We start from the raw sequence: 21,496 nt of genomic DNA, 5'->3' as shown, positions 1-21,496 counted from the left end.
GAGGTACGAAGGAAAATGTTTCTATCCAGAAATTTAGCTTACTAAATTCAGTGCTCACTGACTTCACTAGTTTATATTTGTTTTGCCAACCATTGTTCCAGGATACCCAGATTTTGAGAAGAGTTGTAGAACCAAAGTGAATCCGGTTGGTTGTGCCTTCTCAGTACAACTGTAATCAATGAACTGAGTTCCTGACACATTCGTTTAAAAGTTACATTCCATAGAAACTACTCCCTATGCCATATATCGCGCTTCAGAGCTTTTATAATTCTTTGAGTCACTTCCATGAAACAACTTCTGGATTTTTCTCATGTGTGAGATCACTGGCACCCTTGATACTGAATTACCAAAAGTATTCTTGCTTAGCTGTCCTGAGTTAAAATACAGACGGGCAAGGAAGAAAGAAAGAAAAACAAAACTAAAACAACCATGCACGCACACTTTTTTGACTTCCTTTTATATTGCAGTAGTTGAAAGATCTTCCAAAAGTCTTATCTGCTCAGCAGTACCTTCCTTGTTGGAGAGGCAGGAAAGCCCAAGTTTTGTTTTCTGCAAATTGTGAGTATGTGAAGAGGGACAAAAATATGTAGCCTGCTTGTCATGAAGAGAGCCAAATGTGACCCTACAGAAGAGTGATAGTCTATAGTTCTATTGGCTAAAAGTACTTACATTTACAAAAGCATAACATGTTTATTCAACAAAAATCTACAACTTTAAAATACTAGAAGACATGCCTTTAGCTCAGGTATTAACTAACTTATGGCTGGAAAAAAACAAAAATTCACTAGTATAGAAAAAATCAAAACATATTTGAAATTGAAATTCAAAAATACTTAACACAAAAAATTTACAAAATTGTTGTCAGAAGAAACTCCAGTGCCCCAAGTTCTTCTACCCCAGTTTTTCTACTCATTTACCACTTGAGTCTTGTTATCCCACATCATTTCTCTTCTTTTGCAGGCCCCACATAGTAAAGACTCCATACCTGCTATTTCAGCTCCTTAAGATCAGCCTGCTCCCACCTCACCTCCCATCCTCTCCCAGGCTATAAGTCTTTCCACCAACTTCCCATTAGCTGCTGAGGCTAGTGGAGTGTTTCCTCTGTCCAGAACTTACCCTCAGTCCTGCTCCTTCAAAGAAGAGACAAGTATAGCCTCTGAAAAATGCAATTCTAAGGGCAGAATAAGAGCTGTTACCACACCCAACCCCACCAAACACAATGATAATCTTGAGCTATATTTGGCACAGTACAGATGCAGATGAACTATGTGATTTTTATCTCATTTACAAGTGCTGCTCTCAGCGTGTAGAACAATGATTATACACCTGTTGAGGGGCCAATATACCTTTGAAACCTAACTGTTTGAAAAGATGAGTAAACCTGGAAAAACTCACTCTAAACTCAATTTCTTGGATACAGTTGAAACCAGTAGGCATTTTTTTTTTTTTCTTTCTTGTATTTTCAATTGTTGTAAAATATGTCTCCTAGCTGTGACTAAAGTGTATGCAGTTAGTGATGGCTGAATCAGTACACAAGTATACAATACAAGCCCATTCTTTGCATTTGCTCAAGGAATTCAATTAGTATTGAACATTTGTGTTTAACTGAATAATATTACTTGAGATAATGCACCAACTTTTTTTTTTTAACTGACCTATTATGCAAATCTGATTCAGAATACATGAATTATTTAAATAAAGTTAAAAATGTGTATGATTTACTTCAAGATACATACTTGCTACTAACATTACTGTTGTTTGCTTTGCTGTCTGAGTCCCAAACACCAAAACTTACAGAGATACTCTAGCAAAATTTTCCAAAGATCAGTACTGACCTGTAGCCTTAGGAAACTGCATGCAGTCTCTGTACATGGGCTGTGCACAGCACTGAAATCAATTGGGCTTTTTGTGTGCAGTTCCCAGCTAAGCAGTCTGGGACAGGTCTTCAGGGATTACCCCTTCCTTTCAACAAGCCATTATTGAGAACAGCTTCAGTTTAGATCATTCAAGCATACGTTTAAGGGATGTCTATAATATTACTGAGCCTAATTAAGAGCAGCTTCTTCAAAGAAGCCCTTTACAATCACAGAACACATGCACACAGATTCACGAACCACCTGTATTCTGACAAGCACAGTATTCTTATTTAATATCAAGTTTGTCTGGTCAGTCAATGGCTTCTGAAGACCAGGGTTATTCTTGATTCATCATGGACAAAAACCTCCACTGCACTTTGCCTCTTCACACATCCCAGCACACACTGATATGTGGCAGTCACAGCACAGGTACTACTGTTTCCTTGACAGGACAAGCATCAGAAGAAAGGAGCACATGGAACCAGGACAGAAAGGAAAGACCATTCCCTCCTAGAAGAGCTTCTGGGAGCTCATACAACAGCCACAGCAACATGGCTGTATTCACTCTGCCACACCAAGTCTTATCTGCCCCAGTGCATCCAATGCAAAAGCAGTGGAGGGCCTCAGAACCTTGATATGGATCTAATGTTGCAGTTGTGTCCCTATTCTAATAACATTGATTCCTACTATTTACTGCTCTTCTACATTAGTTGAGTCATATGCATGAAAAAAAAAATGTTCACTATTTGTACGGACAATGACCACCCTTTTCAGCATCAGCCCCTTGGATATCTGAAAAAAAAAAGAAACACCACCACCAAACAGCCAACCACCACCACCAAAAAAAAACAAACACACAAAATCAATCACCACACTTATTTTTGAGCAATAAGATCTCAAATTTTGATTTACCAGAATCCTACACATCAGTTTAAAGAGCTCACAACTGCTTGAAGCACTTCTGCAGGCAAACAGAAGCCTGCTTTTGCATTTTTCCTACCATGCCTTAACAATATCCTGTGTCATGCAGTTCAGAGCAAGGGAGGAAAAAAGCAGTCATCCTTCACTTTCTTCACCTTGATGAATGACCTTAATGCAAGGATAATTTACAGTGCCTTAGCTGGAGATTGAAAGATGTGTTGTAGTAGTCATAGAAACAATCTGCATTTGAAAAAATTCCCTCTAAGTGATCACAGTTTTAGACCATGAGAAAAGAGACTAGTTTGTTCCTCACAGCAGCTTTTATTGCTTAATCACTTCCAAATCCTCAAATGTAAAGCAATAGTTTCTCAAACTATGCTAACTGCTTTCTGAACACAGGAAGACACAGCTCACAAATTATAAGAAAAACTTAAAATTTCATCCCAAAAACATAGCTTTATGGTCACATAATATCCAAAGTTGGAAAACTGCTGCAAGGGAAAGTTAAGTGATATCCAGAGTGCATAATTCAAAAAACCCTGGGAGAAAAATAAATAAATAAATAAAAAGACTGGAAAAATCTGTTGAATAGATAAAACTTCAGATGTTCTTTTTACACTATTCCTTTGTGCCTGACCTGCTAGCATATTATTATTTTCACTGTATGAAATAAAATAATAAAATACTTATTGGTGGAAAGTTTTGTAAGAAATTCAGGATTTCAAATAGCATTTGAAAACCACCACTCTGAATATCAGATGTTTGTCACTTTCCTTTAGTCTGACTCATTTATTTAGATTGTTAGTTCACGAGGTAAGGATTATGCTTTAAACTGGTATTTGTACATCTGCTGCAACGATGCTCCCTATCTCCCCTGTAGCCTCTCAGCACTAGTTCATTACTAGTGGCAAGAGAAATTAATACACTACAGTCCTACACAGCAGGCATACAGAACCTTTTAATTTTTTTAATTTTATAAATACATGCAAGAGAATAATTTGATAGGAATACATTTTTTGTTTTTTTTTTTGTTTTTTTTTTTTTTCCTAGAAGCATTTTCTACACTTGATGTAGGCAAAAGAACAATAGCTTTCTAAGAGCTAACCACCTATTTTATATATATCTTAGAGCAAAAAAATCCCCCTGCTAGCATTTAAACAGCACCCCATCTCCCAAACTTCACCAGACTCAGAACCAGATGTAAGCCTGCCATAGACCAATAAATACCAAATGGAGACTTCAAAACACCTCAGATTCAAAAGTAAAAGCCTTCAAGGTATTTCTACAGCCAACATATCCTTCCAACTGCAGCTTTTAATGCTTCCCACAGAGGCATCCTTCGAATCAATGCATCTCACATGTGTGCATCCTAAAACCTGATATGCTCATCCAATGCACAAATGTCCTTGTGAGTGGAAACACCCAACCAGGAAGAATCAGAATGAACTCGTACATATATCAATAAAGATGGCCGAAATGATGTCCAAGAGGAAAAGAACATTTCACAGAAAACAATCCCTCCATCTCTTTATTTTGAACCAGATCTGGTAAATTAACAGATAAACAATCAAAAACCAACCAAACAAACACCCAGCTCACAAGCTTTTATTTCCAACCCCCTTATGCCAGATTTATTGAGAGTGCATCTTGCCCAAAAGCTTGCCCATCTTTCACCACCATCTTTGATAAAAGATACTGCCTGCCTTCCCTTATGTTCCCCATACAAATCACTACACCCATAAGCACCAAAAGTGCAGATTAATATTTCTTTCTTTGAGCAATGAGATAATTCATGCTGTTACAGCCAGAAGAGCTTCCCCAGCTTCTCAATCTTTGTATGGTCTGTTTCTCTGAACAAACTCCACATCTCTGAAGAATGAAGAAAACTGGAGCAGTGCTCCATTGCTTGGATGGATGGATGGCTACACCATCTCAAACACACATCTGTATCTTCACTTGCTAAAACTCATCATGCAGGTTCCAAGAACAGCTACTCATATTCTTCCAGAAACTGCCAAAATCACGGTTCACTGAACTCTAAAAAGAAATTGAGATCTAGGCAAGTCTCTCAGCTGACATAGCTGTTTGCATTATTTCTTCCACTAAACCAGTGGTACACTGACCACTGTCTTTGGGGATACAGATTTCCTTTTAACACTTGAGTTTACTTTACTCCAAGCCAAAAGATACAGAGATTAATGAGACTGGACATGACATGAAACCATATGTTAAATGATTTCAAAACTAGTCTCTATATAGCCAGGCCTTACTGGGGCATTTAAAGTTGAATCTTTTCTCATGATAATTTCTGGCAGATAAACAGATAAAGTAACAACATTCAAAGTACCTGGAACATGGAATAAGGTTTATTGTTGTATGTGTATTTTGTTTTGTTCTTTGGATGAAAAATACAACTTCTAGAGAGTCAATAAGACTATAGAATTGGAGAAGGCCATATCAGGTAGGAGTATCACAGCATGATTGTGAGATTCCAAGCAGTTTTTTTCTTTTTTTTTCTTTTTTTTTTTTTTTTTTACTTAAGCTGGTATTTTCCATATTATGAATATGGAAGCCAATTTCTTGTACATTTCAGCTCCCGCCTTAAATTAGTGGAGTACATAATTCCAGAAGAACAGAATATTGGACCTATGTGAAATGTAATGTAAGAAGGTGAATGAGACATATTACCTTCTTTCTTCTTAAATTCTATTAATTCTTGTGTAACACAAGATTCAATAAGCTTTGTTCTGGCATTACAGTGAGGAACTCTGCACAAAGTGGCCTTTTATCCCAATGATCCAAACTCAAAAATGGAAAAAGTTGATTCATAGGAAACTGCTGAAAAAAAGTTGATTCATAGGAAACTGCTGAAGTGCTGAAGATGTGCTACTACCACTTCTTTGAAGAGTCAAGATGAACCTCATCCTAACTCACCTTTCTATATGTAAAGTACCTCAGACTGAATTTTACCTTTGCTAAAATTATGAGCCTAATTCATCTTTAATATTTACAGAATGAGAAAGCTTTTAGAGATTTAGCATTAGGCAAGATGAATCCCATCTTAAATGCTCCCTTGGGCTCTAGATTCTCTGACAGCAGATTGGCATTTCTTTTTTTCTGGGCTCTGTATGCTGCTAAATGCATGATCAGTATTTAAAAAAAAAAAAAAAAAAAAAAAAAAAAGTAAATATCAGGCAGCTGGCTTGGCACAGGCATGTTTACATCACTTTTTATTGTTCTCCTACTTAATAACATGAATTCATCATTATGCAACATTGGGTTGGTTCTGACCAGAAACCTCTGTAGCAGCAGCGAAATACTGTGAAGACACTGTCTCAAAAGAACATTGAGCACAATGTTTGGCTTAGCCAGACACTTCCTGATAAAAATGTATAATACATGAACTTGGGGAATACTCAGCTCACTTAAAATCAGGAAAAAAAAAATCAATGATAGTACACATAATTTATATTTAGAGCCCACTATTTTGTAAGAGTCTAGCACACATTTTCACTATCCACTCCATTAGAGATAAAATGAGCTGTTAGAGGTTAAGTGGCTGAAACAAAGGAACAGCTTAGCAGCTGGATATGGAATTTAGGTTTCTCCTTTCAGAGCAGATACATAATAGCTTGATGTAGCACAATCAGGCAACAGGTACCTTGAGGTGACAGAGAAGAAAGGTGCTAGAGCTTGCACACAGAGTAGCAACTCTGGCAAGAAAGCAGAAGGAGAATTTTTTTCTAAAGTATGTAAGTGAAGAGGAAAGGAAAACATTCTGTACACAGCAGCTAAAAATAACTCAAATTGTCCTCTGCCCGTGTCTCTGCCCCATTGATAAAGCGACTAGGATAGCCATCTGAAGCATACACATCTAACATTTTTGTTTGTGAAAAACAAACACCTCTGGAAAAGGGATTGAACTATTTTTTTTTTCTTCCAATAAAAGATATACATTAAAACACACAAATTTCCCATTAACCTAATGGTTTATGTTTCATCGGCATTTACCTAATTGAAAATACTAACACTGACAATCTGATTCCTTCCCATCCCCAATTCTTATGCTGTAAAGGTAACTGCAAATCACAATTGAAAGAAAGCCTGAAAGCTTTCATTTCAACAAGCTCATTAGGAAAGATTACAAGTCCACCACAAAGCCAGCCAGTAGGAAATAGTGGCACAAGGGCTCCAGGTAGACGTTAGGTCATCTGGACTAAGCCCAACAAGTTTTTCCCAAATCTTTCATGTAAGAAGGAAACCTATCACTAAAGTCAACCAGATCTCAAAACTCAAAGCAAAGCATTCACATTAACCATTCTAACAATAACTCAATGGTTTTTGCATTAATAACTTCAATGGCTAGTATAAACTGTTTCCTATAAAACATGCTCTTCTAAGCATACACTGAGGTAGATGCTTGAACTACAGAACTTAAAAAAAATAAATCACAACAAGCATAACATAAAGGTGAAAGACAAATGCAGATGGGAAAAAAGATACAAACAAACAAAAAACCACCACAATCACAAATAGAAAAGAGTCACTTTAATGTATACAGTTCTTCATTTTGTACTGAAACTCCCTGAAGTGTTTATTACTGCCACTCTTCTGATGCCATGAATGTACACTAGGACTCCAACTGGCATAAGACAGGAGTGAGTAGGCAATCACATTTAAACTTTGCTCTTAAATTGCTCTGCTAAGTTATCAACCGCATTTTCTGAATACTTCATTTTCTGATTTGTTTTGAAATGTCAACGTTTTCTTTAATCTTTCTAATATTGTCCATGATCTGTGATAACTAAAAGATAAAACCTGTAGATTAAGTGGTGAACACTACTTCTTTAGATTTCCATTACTTCATAGCAGTGAGAAGGGAAAAAAAATACAGCAATAACAAAAACCCACACTTTAATAAAATGATACAGTACTTGTCACTCAGAAAAGAAGGCTGAAAATAATCATCAAAATTCATTTAATGAGAAACTCCAGCAATAATGAGTTATTTCTTCTACAACATTAAAAAAATTAAAAAAAAAAAATGTTTTTAAAATGTTTTTTATGACCCCAAAATAGAGATGTTCTGAGTCTCTCATACTCTTCCTACTTTTCTATGAAATCAAGAAACAGAGAGAAATCACTAAAAATATTAAACATTAAAAAACATAACTCCTTAAGTATTCTGAAATACTTGATAATAGAAGTAGATAGGAAAAATCCTTGTATTTCTTGTATTTTTATAATAAATCATACATACTCTCATAAGGAAAGGTTCCTGCTTAACACTCAAAAAAAAAAGAATCCACTAGCAAGTTAGTGTGATTTTAACATCCTTCTGTTGGTCACCAGAAAGTAAATTCCAGTTAAGACAATTCCCAAAACAGTTGGCTTTCCATTTAAGTACACATCTAGAGCATATTTAAAAGTTGTGCCAAGCACTCAGAGATTTCACAGAGACAAGAAAACAAGATGCAATGGACAAGAAGTGTAAATCAGAAAGGGCTGCTACACATCTGGCAGTAACACTAGGTGTCCTATTTGGATTAGGGCTCTGACCACTGCATGGGAAATGAAGGAGCCAGCTTTCTGCTCTAGACTTGTACATTATACCACTCAAAAATGTAACTAATCCATTCCAAGAAGAATGGCACAACAGCCTGAAAGCTCTTGGAACATTTATCTTTCCAGCTGCAGTAGCAGCTACCATTCAGAGAAGGCTGGGGGGTAAGCTAAGGTATGTGCTGAAAAGGCTTGCTGACAGCACAAAGACCATATGGCTCCATACTTGCCATGTGCCAAAGACTAGCCCAACACAATCTAACTGTAACAGAGAAATGTAGGGATCCAGATGTTTTAATTCATGCAAGACAGCAAATCCCTTCCGTTTAAAATAGCATGCCTTCTTCCTGCAAGCTGCTGGAAGGACTTCAGATACTAACCCACTTGATCAGCACGCTTAAAGAAACTAATGCAAGATTGAAAGACTGTACTCAGAAACAGATGGGAAAGCTCTGAGCTACCACATCTCTCAAATTGTGGATGCTCCAAATAGTTAGAAAGTGATAGATCAAGGGAAAAACTCACGTTTTGCATCAACCTACTTTGGATCTTCTCCTACATTAGATAACCACATGTAGACAGAAATTCATATTTTAGAGAAGCTGAACTATTTGATAGGTGCAGAATACAGCAATTTTCAAATTTGGTTTTCATGCTCTTGTTCTTAACTTTTGACATCCTGATATTTGTTTTTAAATTTTCCACAATTTCCCCCTTTGTCCTACCGTTTATCTTTTCAAGTAACAAGATTGGGAAAAAAAAATTACTTAAAGAAGACATTATGTAAATCATATCGTTCTGTAAATAACATGTAGACTTGCTATGTAAATAAACACGGCAGCCATGACTTATTTTGTCAACAACGTTTTATAAAGAAAATGCCTTCCAAAATTATTTGGAACAAAGAAACAGTGTTGAGTCATTCTACACTCCTTTCCTGAAGCAGTGATTCAATCAAATTGGGTCTACATGTAAAGTCATAAAATTACATTAGATTTGCAATCCCAGACAAGACAAACATTTAGTAAAATGTCTGTGTATTAGTAACAAATGTACTTAGCTTGGTATATTTGATTTTACTTAGCATTGTCTTTGATGGTGAAGAGACCACATCTGCTCTTGCCAACTCGAAAATTAGTTTTTCCATTACTGTCTTAAATGCGACAGAATTTTGCATTTTGGAGAGAAGCAGCTTCCAAACAAGAGCCTTCTTTACATTGTCACTCCAATTTTCAAAGCATTTGGAAAGCACAATGCTGTACACGCCTCCAACTACTCCTTTTCACAAGTTCTAAGGAGGAGCATGCGCCCATTTCACAGCTCCTTAAAAATTAGGTTATTAATTTTAAGTGAAGCCATGAATAATGACTTCATTTTGAACATTTCTGCACTAGCAGATACTAATGGCTTTTCTCACTCAGCCTCCAATTACAGAGAACAGTGATTAGCAACTCCCTACAAATATAATTAGCTGATTAAGAAAAAGGGCAGATGAGATCAAAGCTCTTGGAGCATATAGCCTTTGGATTTCAACTATCAATTCAGTGACTTAAGAGGATAAAACACTGCATTCATATGACATATGTAAGCTGTCATCTCCTCTAACTGTTGTCTCAACCACAATAAAGAACAACCTTTATGAAAGGCTAAAGAAAGCTCTTTTCACTTTCTGAAAAATATCAAGAGCTTCTGGGGTGCCAGCAGAATGTGCTGTGGGAGGCACGGCTTCCTTACACTTCCTTCAGTTCTAAGCAAGAAACTCAGCATGATCTCAAACTTTTGAGCTTTTCATAGCTTGGCTTACCATCAATTGTTCCAACTAGTACTCAACATACAAGTGTCAAAGGGCTAGCCCCCTCTGATCCATCCTGAAATGCTCTGAAACTTCTGACTTTTTGTCTTCTTCACACAATTAACACATTTAAAGAAAGTTACCGGAAAATGCCCGTCCCCTCTGAAGCCTTCTAGATGGAGTTCATCAGCCAATGATATTTCAGCACAACATCAAGAGTCAAGTCCACTATATCTACAAGACATACTAAAGGTCCAAGACCAATGCAACAATCCACAATCACACCTGAAGCCCAATTGAACTGCCTGTTACAGAGATACAACTTGCCAATGGAAGGGAAAGTACTTTCTTCAGGATTTGTCCAAGATCATGCCCAGAGCAAAGACAAAAAACGACTAGACTTCATCAGAAAACCTTGCACCTTCAGGAACAAATGTAAAGATGCATTTTTATGACCTTGTCTTCCCTAGCATAAATAGACACCAACATATGTGTATATGTAATCATTTGAAAAATTTTTAAACAAAACACTCCTCTGCACATTCCCTTCTCTTCCTGGGAAGAGGATGAAAGCAACAGCACGTGACAGATTTTAGTTGTGTTGTTTAATGCATTCCTGAAAGTGGTCATGAACACCTCTAAGACCTCTAATACACAAGAATTTACTCTAAACCTACTACCCCAGATGACTGTAAAACTACATTGCTGCTGCTGCTGAGTGAGGTATTATGTTAAATACCAATTGTTTTGGAAGATTTACCTTAAAACTTAAAAAAAAAATAATAATAAAAAAATCATGGGAAGGAAGAGAGAGATGACATGCAGGAAAGACAAGCTCAAACAGGACATCTAGGAAAATGCTGAGTTTCAACTTGCCAAGTTTATGACACATCACCCCTCAGGGTGGGATTAGACACTTTATGAAGAAGATGGGTGTGAACAGGCTTTCACACAATGCCTACAGATCTATTGTGCATGGCAGCAAGATCCCATAGATGGTGTTATATTAGTCAGCTCTTCCACAGGTTAACCAGAATCCTTCCTACCTAAATAGCACAGCTGACTTGCCAATTTGGCTACTGCCTCACTCTGCAGACACAGTACAGTTGGCAGTTTTGCTCCAGCACTGTTCCACCTTATTTCCCTGTCAGACTGTGGGTGCACATACATGTATACGTGGTCTTACTCCACAATTTGGTTAACCGCTTTTTCCATATCCCCTTCACTTCTTGCCCACTGCCTATTTATGGTCAGGCACTCAAAAGTACTCTTGTGGAAACGTAAGTTTGCTGCTTTGTCCTCTGTAATTGTAATGCTCACTTTTTCCTGTTCTTCTTCCATGTGTAATCTTCTTCATTCTTCTTCTTCTGTTCATGTGGTCATCCAGCTGCTGGAGAGATCCACCACAATCAGCCCATGACAGAATTATGTTGTTGGAGACAGCAAGTTAGGCAAGCTCATGTGTGTGCAAACTCACAAAGCCTTTCTATCATGTTTAAGCCACCTAGACCAAAGCCCAACATGGTAGAAGTAGTGCTCCCAATACCCCCCAAAAAAAGTAAATCATGATGTTCACAGCTTCCCCTTAGTTTGCTCTTGTCCCCTTTCATACCAAGTCACATTGCAAAAATATTCCATGTCGTTCTGCCCCTTGTCATGTTCCAGCCACCCTGGTATCTCCTTTTCTTTGTTTACTGTGAGCCCCTTGCAGGGAAGCATCTAAACACATACAAAGGTGCAGCATACCAGCTACCTGCATCTCAAAGTAGCTACGACTCACAAACCATTGGCTGAAGAGACTTCCTGAAAACAATGATACGGCACATTGGATACACCAATTCTGCTAATAACTTTCTGAAGATTTTGTATAGTTGTCACATTCCAACCATGTTTGGCACTTTCATTTCTTCTTTTTTAGATAAAAGCAGTATGAGAACATGTATGAGAACATGAATATCTGAACACCAAACAGAATCACAGAATGGTTGAGGCTGGACAGAACTTCTGAAGATCATGCAGTCCAGCCCCCTGTCAAGGAGGGTTACCTATGACACATTGCATGGGATCACATTCAGGAGAATTTTGAATATTTCCAGAGAAGGAGACTCCACACTCTCTCTGGGAAACCTGTTGCAGTGCTCTGTCACCCTTATAGTAAAGAAGTGCCCTCTCATATTCAGTTGAAACTTTCTGTGCTTCAGTTTGCACCCATTGCCTCTCGTCCTGTCACTGGGCACAACTGAAAAGAGACTGGCTGCATCAAAGACCCAAAGTCTGGTATTCATTCAGTCATGGAACCCAAATCTACCACGACTAGGAGTGTCTTAACTGAAGAACAGCTTGGTTAATATTATTTGCTACCTTCTCTTCTCAAAAAGAAGATACTGTGAGATCAGAAATGCTTGTATCATTCAAGAAAATGCCACATAAGCCACAAATCTGGCATCACACAAGACAGAGGCAAACTCTCATTTACCAGCACTCCCCTAGAGAAGGGCAGAGCCAGTATTCCAGATAGAGTTCTCTGGAACAAGCAGCCATTTCTTACTAGATTATCACTGGATAACCCTAGCTCACAAATGCCTGTCAGCACCTAGCTCAGTTTGAAGGGCTGGGCAGGGGCTGGCCTTGCACAGGATAGCCTCTGCCCTGTTAATGAGGGTAATTACCTGGGTATGGAAGTTCAGTCCTTTTCAAGCAGGGCAGAATCCATGACCCAGATCTCCCATTTCTTGGAGAAGTACTCACAGCTGAATTAATTCAGGTGTCCAAAAACCTCTATTTCAACAGGTGAGGGAGAGGTGAGAAGAAGCTACAGGCGTTTCTATGCCTTGATACACTGATTTATTATGCCAAGGATCTTTCAGACTAATTAGTAGGCATCTAATGAATGTAGGTGCCAGACATCATGAATTTGTTAAGGATTTAAGAGAACTTAACATACCTAAGGCCACGTTGGCATATTTAGATATGCTGAAATCCGCTCCGCTGAAATTATCTATGTGAAATGCTCCTCAGCTACCACCCAGATCTTCCTGGTCACATTATGTGCATCTTTGGTTCAATGCCATCCCCAATCTACTAGCTCTGATCCCAGCAAGACATTTTCTAAGCTCACTACTTCTACAGACATAATCTGAGAGTGGAGATTCCTAGCTAAATAAACATGGCTAGTATCAAAGATTTTGCTTGAGCAACATAGTGAGTGTAATGACAGAAACATGCAGAGGATAAAACATCACACGGCTGACACACAGCACAGTCAGCAGTCTGGCAATAGTTAAAAAGTTTCTGTGTAGGCGCTTTGCAGATGTAAGCTGCTTCTGCCAGGATAAGCCTCAAGACTTTGTCTTTATTGAAACTGGCTTTGCTGACATGCGCTTGAAAGCCATTGTGTGTGTACTCTCCAAAAAAGTTGAAGAACAAAGGCAAACATGGAATAAGAGATGAAGCCTAATTTATTATACACTTATGGAGCTCAGGCTGCATAAACAAAATATAGTCATAATACATATGCATCCATTTCACTTTTCAAAAAGAATTAAAAATCACAGACTAAAAATGTTTCTTTTTTTTCCCCCTCTTTTCCATCATGCCTGTTTCTCAGTCAAGGAATTAATAAGAATCAACTGACTAAAATGCAAAAGGGCCAATGTTCTCATTTCATTGGAGAGTACAATAACAGAAGCCTTTGCCTTACAGTGCAAGGAACAGAACAAAAAAAAATATCTCAAGTGTTCCAGATGATGATGTGCTTATAGTTCCTCATATAAATAGTTTGGTCTTCAGCCTAAGCCCCTCTTACATGCACACAGGTTTTTCACTGCTGTTTTGTTATTTGGCAAACTTACAACAGAAAGTTCAGCCATGACTATGGGGCTTTGTCTCCTACACAGTATGAATTAAGAGTGGCTCTTTTCCCTCAAATTCATGAAATATTGTTGTTTGTTTGTTTACAAATTCAGGAATTCCATCAGGGTTGCAAATTCTGTCCTGGTCATGTATTTTTTGTGCAACACTGATGTGAAAAGATAAAATATCAGCATGCCTCCCTTTAGTAACACAATGGTATTTTGCAAGACACTGTGACTTGCACAATGAAAGAGGATTTGAGAAAATCAGTCGCTGTTTTTTTCTAAAGCTGGGCTCAAAACCAGAGACTACATATCAGTTTCTGTAAGATGTAATATTATATATATAGCTAAAAAAAAAAAAAAAAAAAAGGCAACACCAAGTGTAAAGAACTAGTTCTAAACAGAAGCTTTCGCATGACTGTAAGCTCCCCAGGGAAATCATCACTCAGTGCCTGCACTTTTCTGATGCTCTTCCAAAGGCATTAACTAGTGACTACCCACAGGACATCAATGTACTTGGAGCTCCGGCCAAGTGGCACCATTCTTATGCGAAACTGAACTTATGTGAAGCAAAGTGAGAGAGTAAAATTTTCCTCCATTCAGAAAGAGTCAGTTCCAGTGTTACTGCTCAAATCTATAAATATATATAATAAAAGCATCAGGTAAAACACTTCTGTGTATCAGCAACTTTGCCAAGGATCATAGCTGCTTTGCATTGCCTTGAGGTGGCTACTAGCATTAGCAAAGATGAGCAGTGAACTTACTCAGTAGGAAAGATTTGCATGAAGTGAGGGGGAGATGAAATGATGCACAGCTGTATAACTGTGATCCATCCCAAAATTCCAAGAGAGAGAAGGGTGCTTTTTTATTTTCTCCCAGCAGCAACCAGAACTCTTTGAACCAGCAGAGACTAACAGACAGTCTCGTGCATGGCTTACTGCTTCTCCCCTCCTCTTGGCAGGGTGGAATGGAAGAAGACAAAGGGGTCTAAAAAACAGAGGTCTGCTGGCATTATACCACTGCTCATAATTGAGGCTTTCATGTTGGGAGTCACAGATATCAATGCTGCATCGTGTTTTATGAGATTCTTTTTATAGCGTGTGATCAGGATTTAGTCCTGGAACACATGCTGCACCTTATTAATTTAGGGAACCAGTTTTTGGATAAAAACTTTTGAAAGCAGCAAAACACCCTAACATCTGGGGGAACCTGCTATATGAAAGTAATTAGTGAGAAAAGTTTGTCCTCAATGAACAAGTAATGATTGTTTTTTATGTGTAAGGAGGTTCCTGAAAGAAAACATCTCCCAAGTGCTGCTGGTGCATGTCACTGTCCCAGGCCAACTTTACACAGTGTAAACAAGTCTCTTCTCACAGAAGAGCTGGCCTTGAGTAAAGAGAAAAAAGCTGTGCTGAGGACTGAAATCCTCGGTTCCTCAGCAGAACAGTGAAAATGATCAGTGAGGGTCCTGTGACAGCACCCTGTGAAGAGCTGCAGCCCCTTAACACAGGCTACCTAGGAATGTTGCCTTTCACCTCTGTCACCCTCACCCACCACCAACCTGCCATCCCACAGGCATCTGCTCCAGAGTTCAGGTCCTCAAGCACAAAATATGCTCATCTGAAAGTAAAGTCCATACAAGCACCAACATTTTTCAGATGAATGCATCAAAGAGACTCTACTGCAGATATTCTGGGCACAATGACCTCAAAAACCTCCATGAACTCAGGTCATGCATTTTTACACTTTCAACAAATACCTTAAGGAAGAAATCTGATTTCTGTCCTTGGCACCCCTTCAAATAACAATTATTTGGCATATCATAATTATTTGGCAAAGCTGCCAGAGTAGGTAATGATGTATATGAAGTAAAAGATCACAATGCTTGTATCTGCCAGACTTAGCTCAGAAGTCCAGCTGCCAGAGTCATTTTCTGCACTAGGTTACCCACAAGATGGTCATCTTAAATGCGCACAACTCACTCTTGTCAACCATGTGCAGTTAACATTTGTTCAACATCTGATAAAGCACTGAAACAAATTACCTTCTTTATTTAGCAACATGCCTTGAGAACAGATTTTCTCCCAGTCTAATGGGATAGTTCTGACCATTATCCCATTAGTTACGCATTACTAGAAACACCCAGGGCATCACACTGCTGACTGCAGCTATCAAAGGCTCTTCCAACAATGTCGGTTCCTTCTGCTCTTGATTACCAAGAAATAGTCTCACGAAATATCACCCATTAGATCAGATCACCAAATGAGTGAAGCGAAAGCAATAATAAGTCCCACTTCCTATCAACTTTTCAAACCCAAGCTGACACACGTTTTATCTCACCAAAACTCATATTATGTGTGTCTGCCAACATTTTTGAAACAGTTACACCGTCTGTCGGACTTACTTCCTCACAACAGAAGCATTCATATTGATTCTTCCCAACAAACTGCAGCAGGGCTGACAGAGCATCCTGGTGCAAGAAGGCATCAACAGCTATATAAAGGTAAAATGCAGCCTTTTGACTCCAGCCGCTTACACTGGCCTAGATCTAGCATGGAGGAATAGTTATTTGTTTGCATTTCATTTAGAAAGTCTTTATGTTGCCCTTCCCTTTTTTTTTAATTATTTTTTTTATTATTTTTAGTTTAGTTTAGCAAATTTTGAAGCAATAAAACATTTATTAAAATGTTTGACCTAACCCTGGACACTTTTAAATGCTTGCCTAAATACAAAAAGTATATACAAAGATGCTGTATATTAATATGGTGAAAATTATGACCGGTTCAGTGCTGTATGAATACAAATGTTACATTGGGTCTGCAGTTTCACGTGGAAATAAAATCTATATGCTCTCAGTAGCAATCTAAATACCAACATGATTTTATGCAACCAAAAATCAAACAAATAAAAATCAAGCATGTAGTGGCATTTTGAGAAATTACATTAATAAATGCTGGTAAACAATAAATAGTAAATTTATTTTTCCTTCCTCCAAAACCATTCAACTTTGTTTTAAAAAGCAAGAAACTATAAAGAAATAATACACGAAGGCAGGAAACGATGAGGAAATGCATAAAACTCTGTATTAGGTCAGTTTCTGGAACTTACAGTGTGGTTAAGTGAAACGGTAGTGTCAGAAGAAAGATTTTTTTCAGCATAGGGCTGTTGTTACCAAAAAATGGATGCTAAGCTTTTTGTGTATCTCGGGGAGATAGGAATTAGATTGCAAGTTCAGTAATGCTCAGCCAATTTGATTTCTACTAGAGATGCATATATCTGCCAGTGAAGAGCATGAGCTTCTTTTTCCAAGAAAATGGAGTAATTTGGTTTCACAAACTGCTTCAGGCTCCCAAAATTAAAAGCAAAGCCAGCATTCAAACAATCTTGGCTGCTGTTTCTAGGCCTTAACAATAAAATAATGCCAGATGCCAGCAGCAGCACTCCGCATTTGTCTCCCAATCCACTTGTTTCACGTACCTTTGTTTGGAACCCCGTCCAACTGGCAAGTTCACACAACACTTCTAAGCTTCCTCTAAACCCAAGGCTAAAGTGGTGTATCTTAAACAAACCTAGCAGCTACTGTTACATGCTGTCATTAAGAGAGTTGTATTAGAGCTGAGATGTGAAATGCCGGTTTGACAGCACTATAAGGAATCTATTTTGGTCACTACTTCAAACTGCTCTTTTAACGCCTTTTACAAGGCTAATTATGGTTACAGATGTAGGCTAGTCAGAAGCCTTTTCTTCAGACTGATTTTTTTTTTTTAAATGATAATTATTTTTCTTTTATGAGAAAAACTGTGTACAACACAAGAATAGACTTTCAAATTTCCATGCCGGCATATTACATGCTGGGAAACGGCTATATTGGTCTTTGTGAGAACCACAGATGATCTACTTATGATCATATAGCAGGAAGAACTTTCTCTAATTGCTCAAGAAGTTTCACAATACTGCTCCTCAGTGCAGCTTCTGTAAAGAGTCGCATAGTCACAACAGTAACCCCCCCCCCCAAAAAAAAAAAAAAGCAAAACCAATTTCACTAAAACTGTGAATTTACACAGAGTCGTTTAGCCCTTTTTCTCAAGTTACCTAAAATAAATGCAAATTGCCTCTCCTGCTTGCTATTTCAGTGTCTACACCTCTGCCTCACTTATATCAGTTTAATCCTGAGACCAACACATGTATTAGTTGTTAGGAAAACCCATGAGTCTTCACATCTGGCAAACGTGTGAGCAGTTCAGTGTATACGAATCACATTTAGACATGGCAAAAGAACAAACTTACAGCATACTTAGTGTGAAAAACATCAAATCCGTGATTAATCTGATAATATAACAGACTAATCCACCAGGTTTTTTTTTTCTTACCTCAATAATCTTGTCATGAATTTGAAGGCCTTCTGCTTTGTCTGCAGGTCCGTTTTCCAAAATTTTTGACACATAAATTCCCTCAGCAGATTCCTCTTGATTGTTCTGTGCCAGGCAATACAGAAGTTGCAAAAAGGACCACATTAGTACAAGAAATAAGATGTACTACAACCAGCAGTAATGAACAATGCAAATCCACCTGAAATATGCGACTCATTTTTCTAGCTGAGAATTAAGCTCCTTGGGATTTTTTTTTAAACTTGCTTAACACGAAATAGTCATTAATCAAAAGGACAGAATTAATGAACTATTCCAGCATTTTTTATAAGATTATCCATTTATTTCTGGTTATTTTAGTCTAAATGAGACATGGGGTGCAAGAGTAATCAGATCCTAGCTAAAATATTTAAAGCAGACCTTTCACTTCACAGCAGACAGAGACTATTATGTAAATGCACAGAGGAAGCTATTCATTAAAAAGGATGCCCAAGTGTTTCTGTCAGGAAGGAAAGTGATCCTGCAGTACTGCTGCCTGTAAATGTTTTCCTGCATTTGGAAATAAGCCCCAAGGAACAAAGTGACATTAGTTAGCTGGCATGTAACAGTGATAGGATTTGGTTGGAACTGGTTAACCTCATAAATCCTATTCACATGGGAGACTGAGAACTTGCTCAGCTGTGAAATCTATACAGATCAGCTGTGGACAAAAAGAGAACCCACTTCCAGTTGATCTCTACACATTTCTAAGTATAACTGACATGAAGGTCAAATTTGAAGCAGATACATTATTTACTATGGCTGAACTATACCTGATATTGTTGCACAGGCTGAAATTATTTCATTTCATCTCATAAGAGATTAAAACGTTTTTAAAGTATTGTTTTAAGTCAATGTCAATAAAAGAATAATTCAAAGCAGATGCTACTTACTATAAGTATTTTAAAGTATTCATACAAATAATAACGTAGTCAGCAATAAAGGAATCTTTCAAATCATTTATGCTTTGGACAGCAGTTGATATGATGTTTATTTTCCTTCTGTCACTGGTGAATCCCTGACCACCAGTATGATTCATGTGTGTATAATTTTCTAGGACTAGGTCCTATACACTTGTGGGGAAAAACAAAAGCAAAACAAAAACAAACAAAAAACCCCTATCTTTTCCATTAAGAAAACTGGCAAATCCATTACATAATATGGAACCACTGTAAAATATGCTTTACAGTATATGGCAGCTGTCCCATGGAGACTCAATCCAAGTAGATTTCAGGTTAACAGATATTTGTTCAACATGATGCTGGTCAGACTATGATTTCATAAACTCCGTATTATTTTCCTTGGTCACTGAGACTCATAGGTGTTAGGTAAGATGCAAAAGGGAAATTTTTAACAGTTCCAGAAATGTTTTGCAATGGTGGAGCAACAGACCTCCACTGAGTTCCCAAGCAAGCAGTGAGACAAAAGAAGCATAATAGCCATTAGCCAAAATGCACAAAAGGTAGGGTCTGTTTCTTACTTTAGAAAATGGAAGGCCAGATTACAGTACCTCCACCCACATAAAATTGTGTGTGTGTTTTACATAAGAAATTTCACTCCCCTTTTAGAGATCAGTGTATGACCTGGTAAGAAAAATGATATTTCAGTCTTACTTGTGTTCCCCATTGGTAGTACACACTGTTACCTACAAGAGAAAATACCCCACAAGGTATACCATGCTTCGGCACCTCCTCACACAGCTCACAGGCTGCAAGGCAGGGGCTTGGGGAAGATACAGAGGCTACCAGTTTATCTGCCCTTTAGCTCAGTCCCTGGGCTACTGCAGGCACCCGCAGTCATGTCTGCGTGGCTTTGCCAAGGTGTCCTCAGAAGGCCAGCCTCTGCCAGCCAAAGCTAGGCCCAGGACAAAAGAAGGCCTCAAAGTAGCCTTGTTCCATCAGAATAATGAACCACCTTCCAGAAACACATACAGGTGTGAAATAAGACCTCTTCTGACAAAATAAGACAAGCTTATGGTGAGTTTTTCCTTTCCTTTCCTCTTGCCCTTCAGGCAGAAGGTGAACAGTGGGGAAACCTACAATGGACTTAAATGAAACAAAGCATGTACATGTATGTACCAAGTCACCAAGAGTCACCTGTTTCCAGACAGAAAAATCTGCATTGTATATATAAAACACCAATAACATGTGGTGAAAACTCCCACCTACAGGACTAATGCAACAACACCAATGTTCTGCTCTTCCCCTACACAAGCCAAGGTTTCACCAACAGACACTTTTTCCCTGAACAATTTCAATATACATATTGCCTTCATAAACTCTTGTTGTCTTGTTACTAAACAAATCCTGATCCAGGTGGGTTTTGGTTGTTTTGGTTTTTGGTTGGTTGGTTGGTTTTGTGGGTTTTTTGTTTGTTTGTTTTTTGAGCAGAGATTTTTATTTTCATTATTTGAGCCTACTCGACCCTTTCTTCCTGTTATTTCCTTTGGCTCCAGCCATGACAAATCAGAGCTTATACTGATACCTACCAATCAACCACGTGTAGTATTCACGCTTACCACAATGAAAACAAATCAGAACTTCTGAATTCGACATCAGATGACCCAGCAAACCCTGAGACCCAGCTCTGCCTCGCAGCTCCACCACCTTCTCTGTCTCCAATTATCGGTGTTAGTTAATGGTAGAGCATGACCACTTTCTTCTCTACAGTCAGCCACACTCTCCAGAACAGCGCTAGGAACCCTCATACAGTTATCATTTACTCCTTAAACTTTCAGAATATTCATAATAATCATTCATAAAGCCTAACAGTTTGTAATATCAAGAACATTTCCAGTATGCATTGTTTGCACATGAGTACTTCAGAGAAACTCAGCTGACATCCCAAGAAAGTTGAACACCATGCTCCCTTTTCCCTACAGTTTTCCCACTCTAGATAACAGAAGTCGATCCAAAACTATCCAAAGATTGTTTGTACTTTGTTACTGGTATATTGAAAGTATGAATATAATCTAAGCATGTGTATTTTATCTTATAGCACCTGTTGTCTGATCCTTCCATCAGAAAATCTAAGAAACTCTTGCATTGGATTTCTTTGTAACACACATTTGATAAGTGCATTTACCCACAAGGAACAGCATTTCTG

At 38.1% G+C, this 21,496-nt stretch overlaps 1 protein-coding gene across 7 annotated transcripts in view; it reads right to left on the bottom strand.

The window, feature by feature from the left end:
* PDZRN4 (PDZ domain containing ring finger 4) overlaps positions 1-21,496 on the bottom strand; it is a 273,876-nt gene that overhangs the window by 219,482 nt on the left and 32,898 nt on the right. For all 7 annotated transcript variants that reach the window (XM_072033923.1, XM_072033933.1, XM_072033941.1 and 4 more), the window contains one exon: positions 18,356-18,460. In XM_072033923.1, coding sequence (XP_071890024.1) covers positions 18,356-18,460 — 105 coding nt within the window. The remainder of the gene's footprint in view (positions 1-18,355; positions 18,461-21,496) is intronic.

This window comes from Anas platyrhynchos, chromosome 1 (assembly GCF_047663525.1).
Source record: "Anas platyrhynchos isolate ZD024472 breed Pekin duck chromosome 1, IASCAAS_PekinDuck_T2T, whole genome shotgun sequence".
Taxonomy (NCBI): domain Eukaryota; kingdom Metazoa; phylum Chordata; class Aves; order Anseriformes; family Anatidae; genus Anas; species Anas platyrhynchos.
Note: the sequence above shows the minus strand (reverse complement) of the source record. Positions and strands in the feature narration are given on the sequence as shown.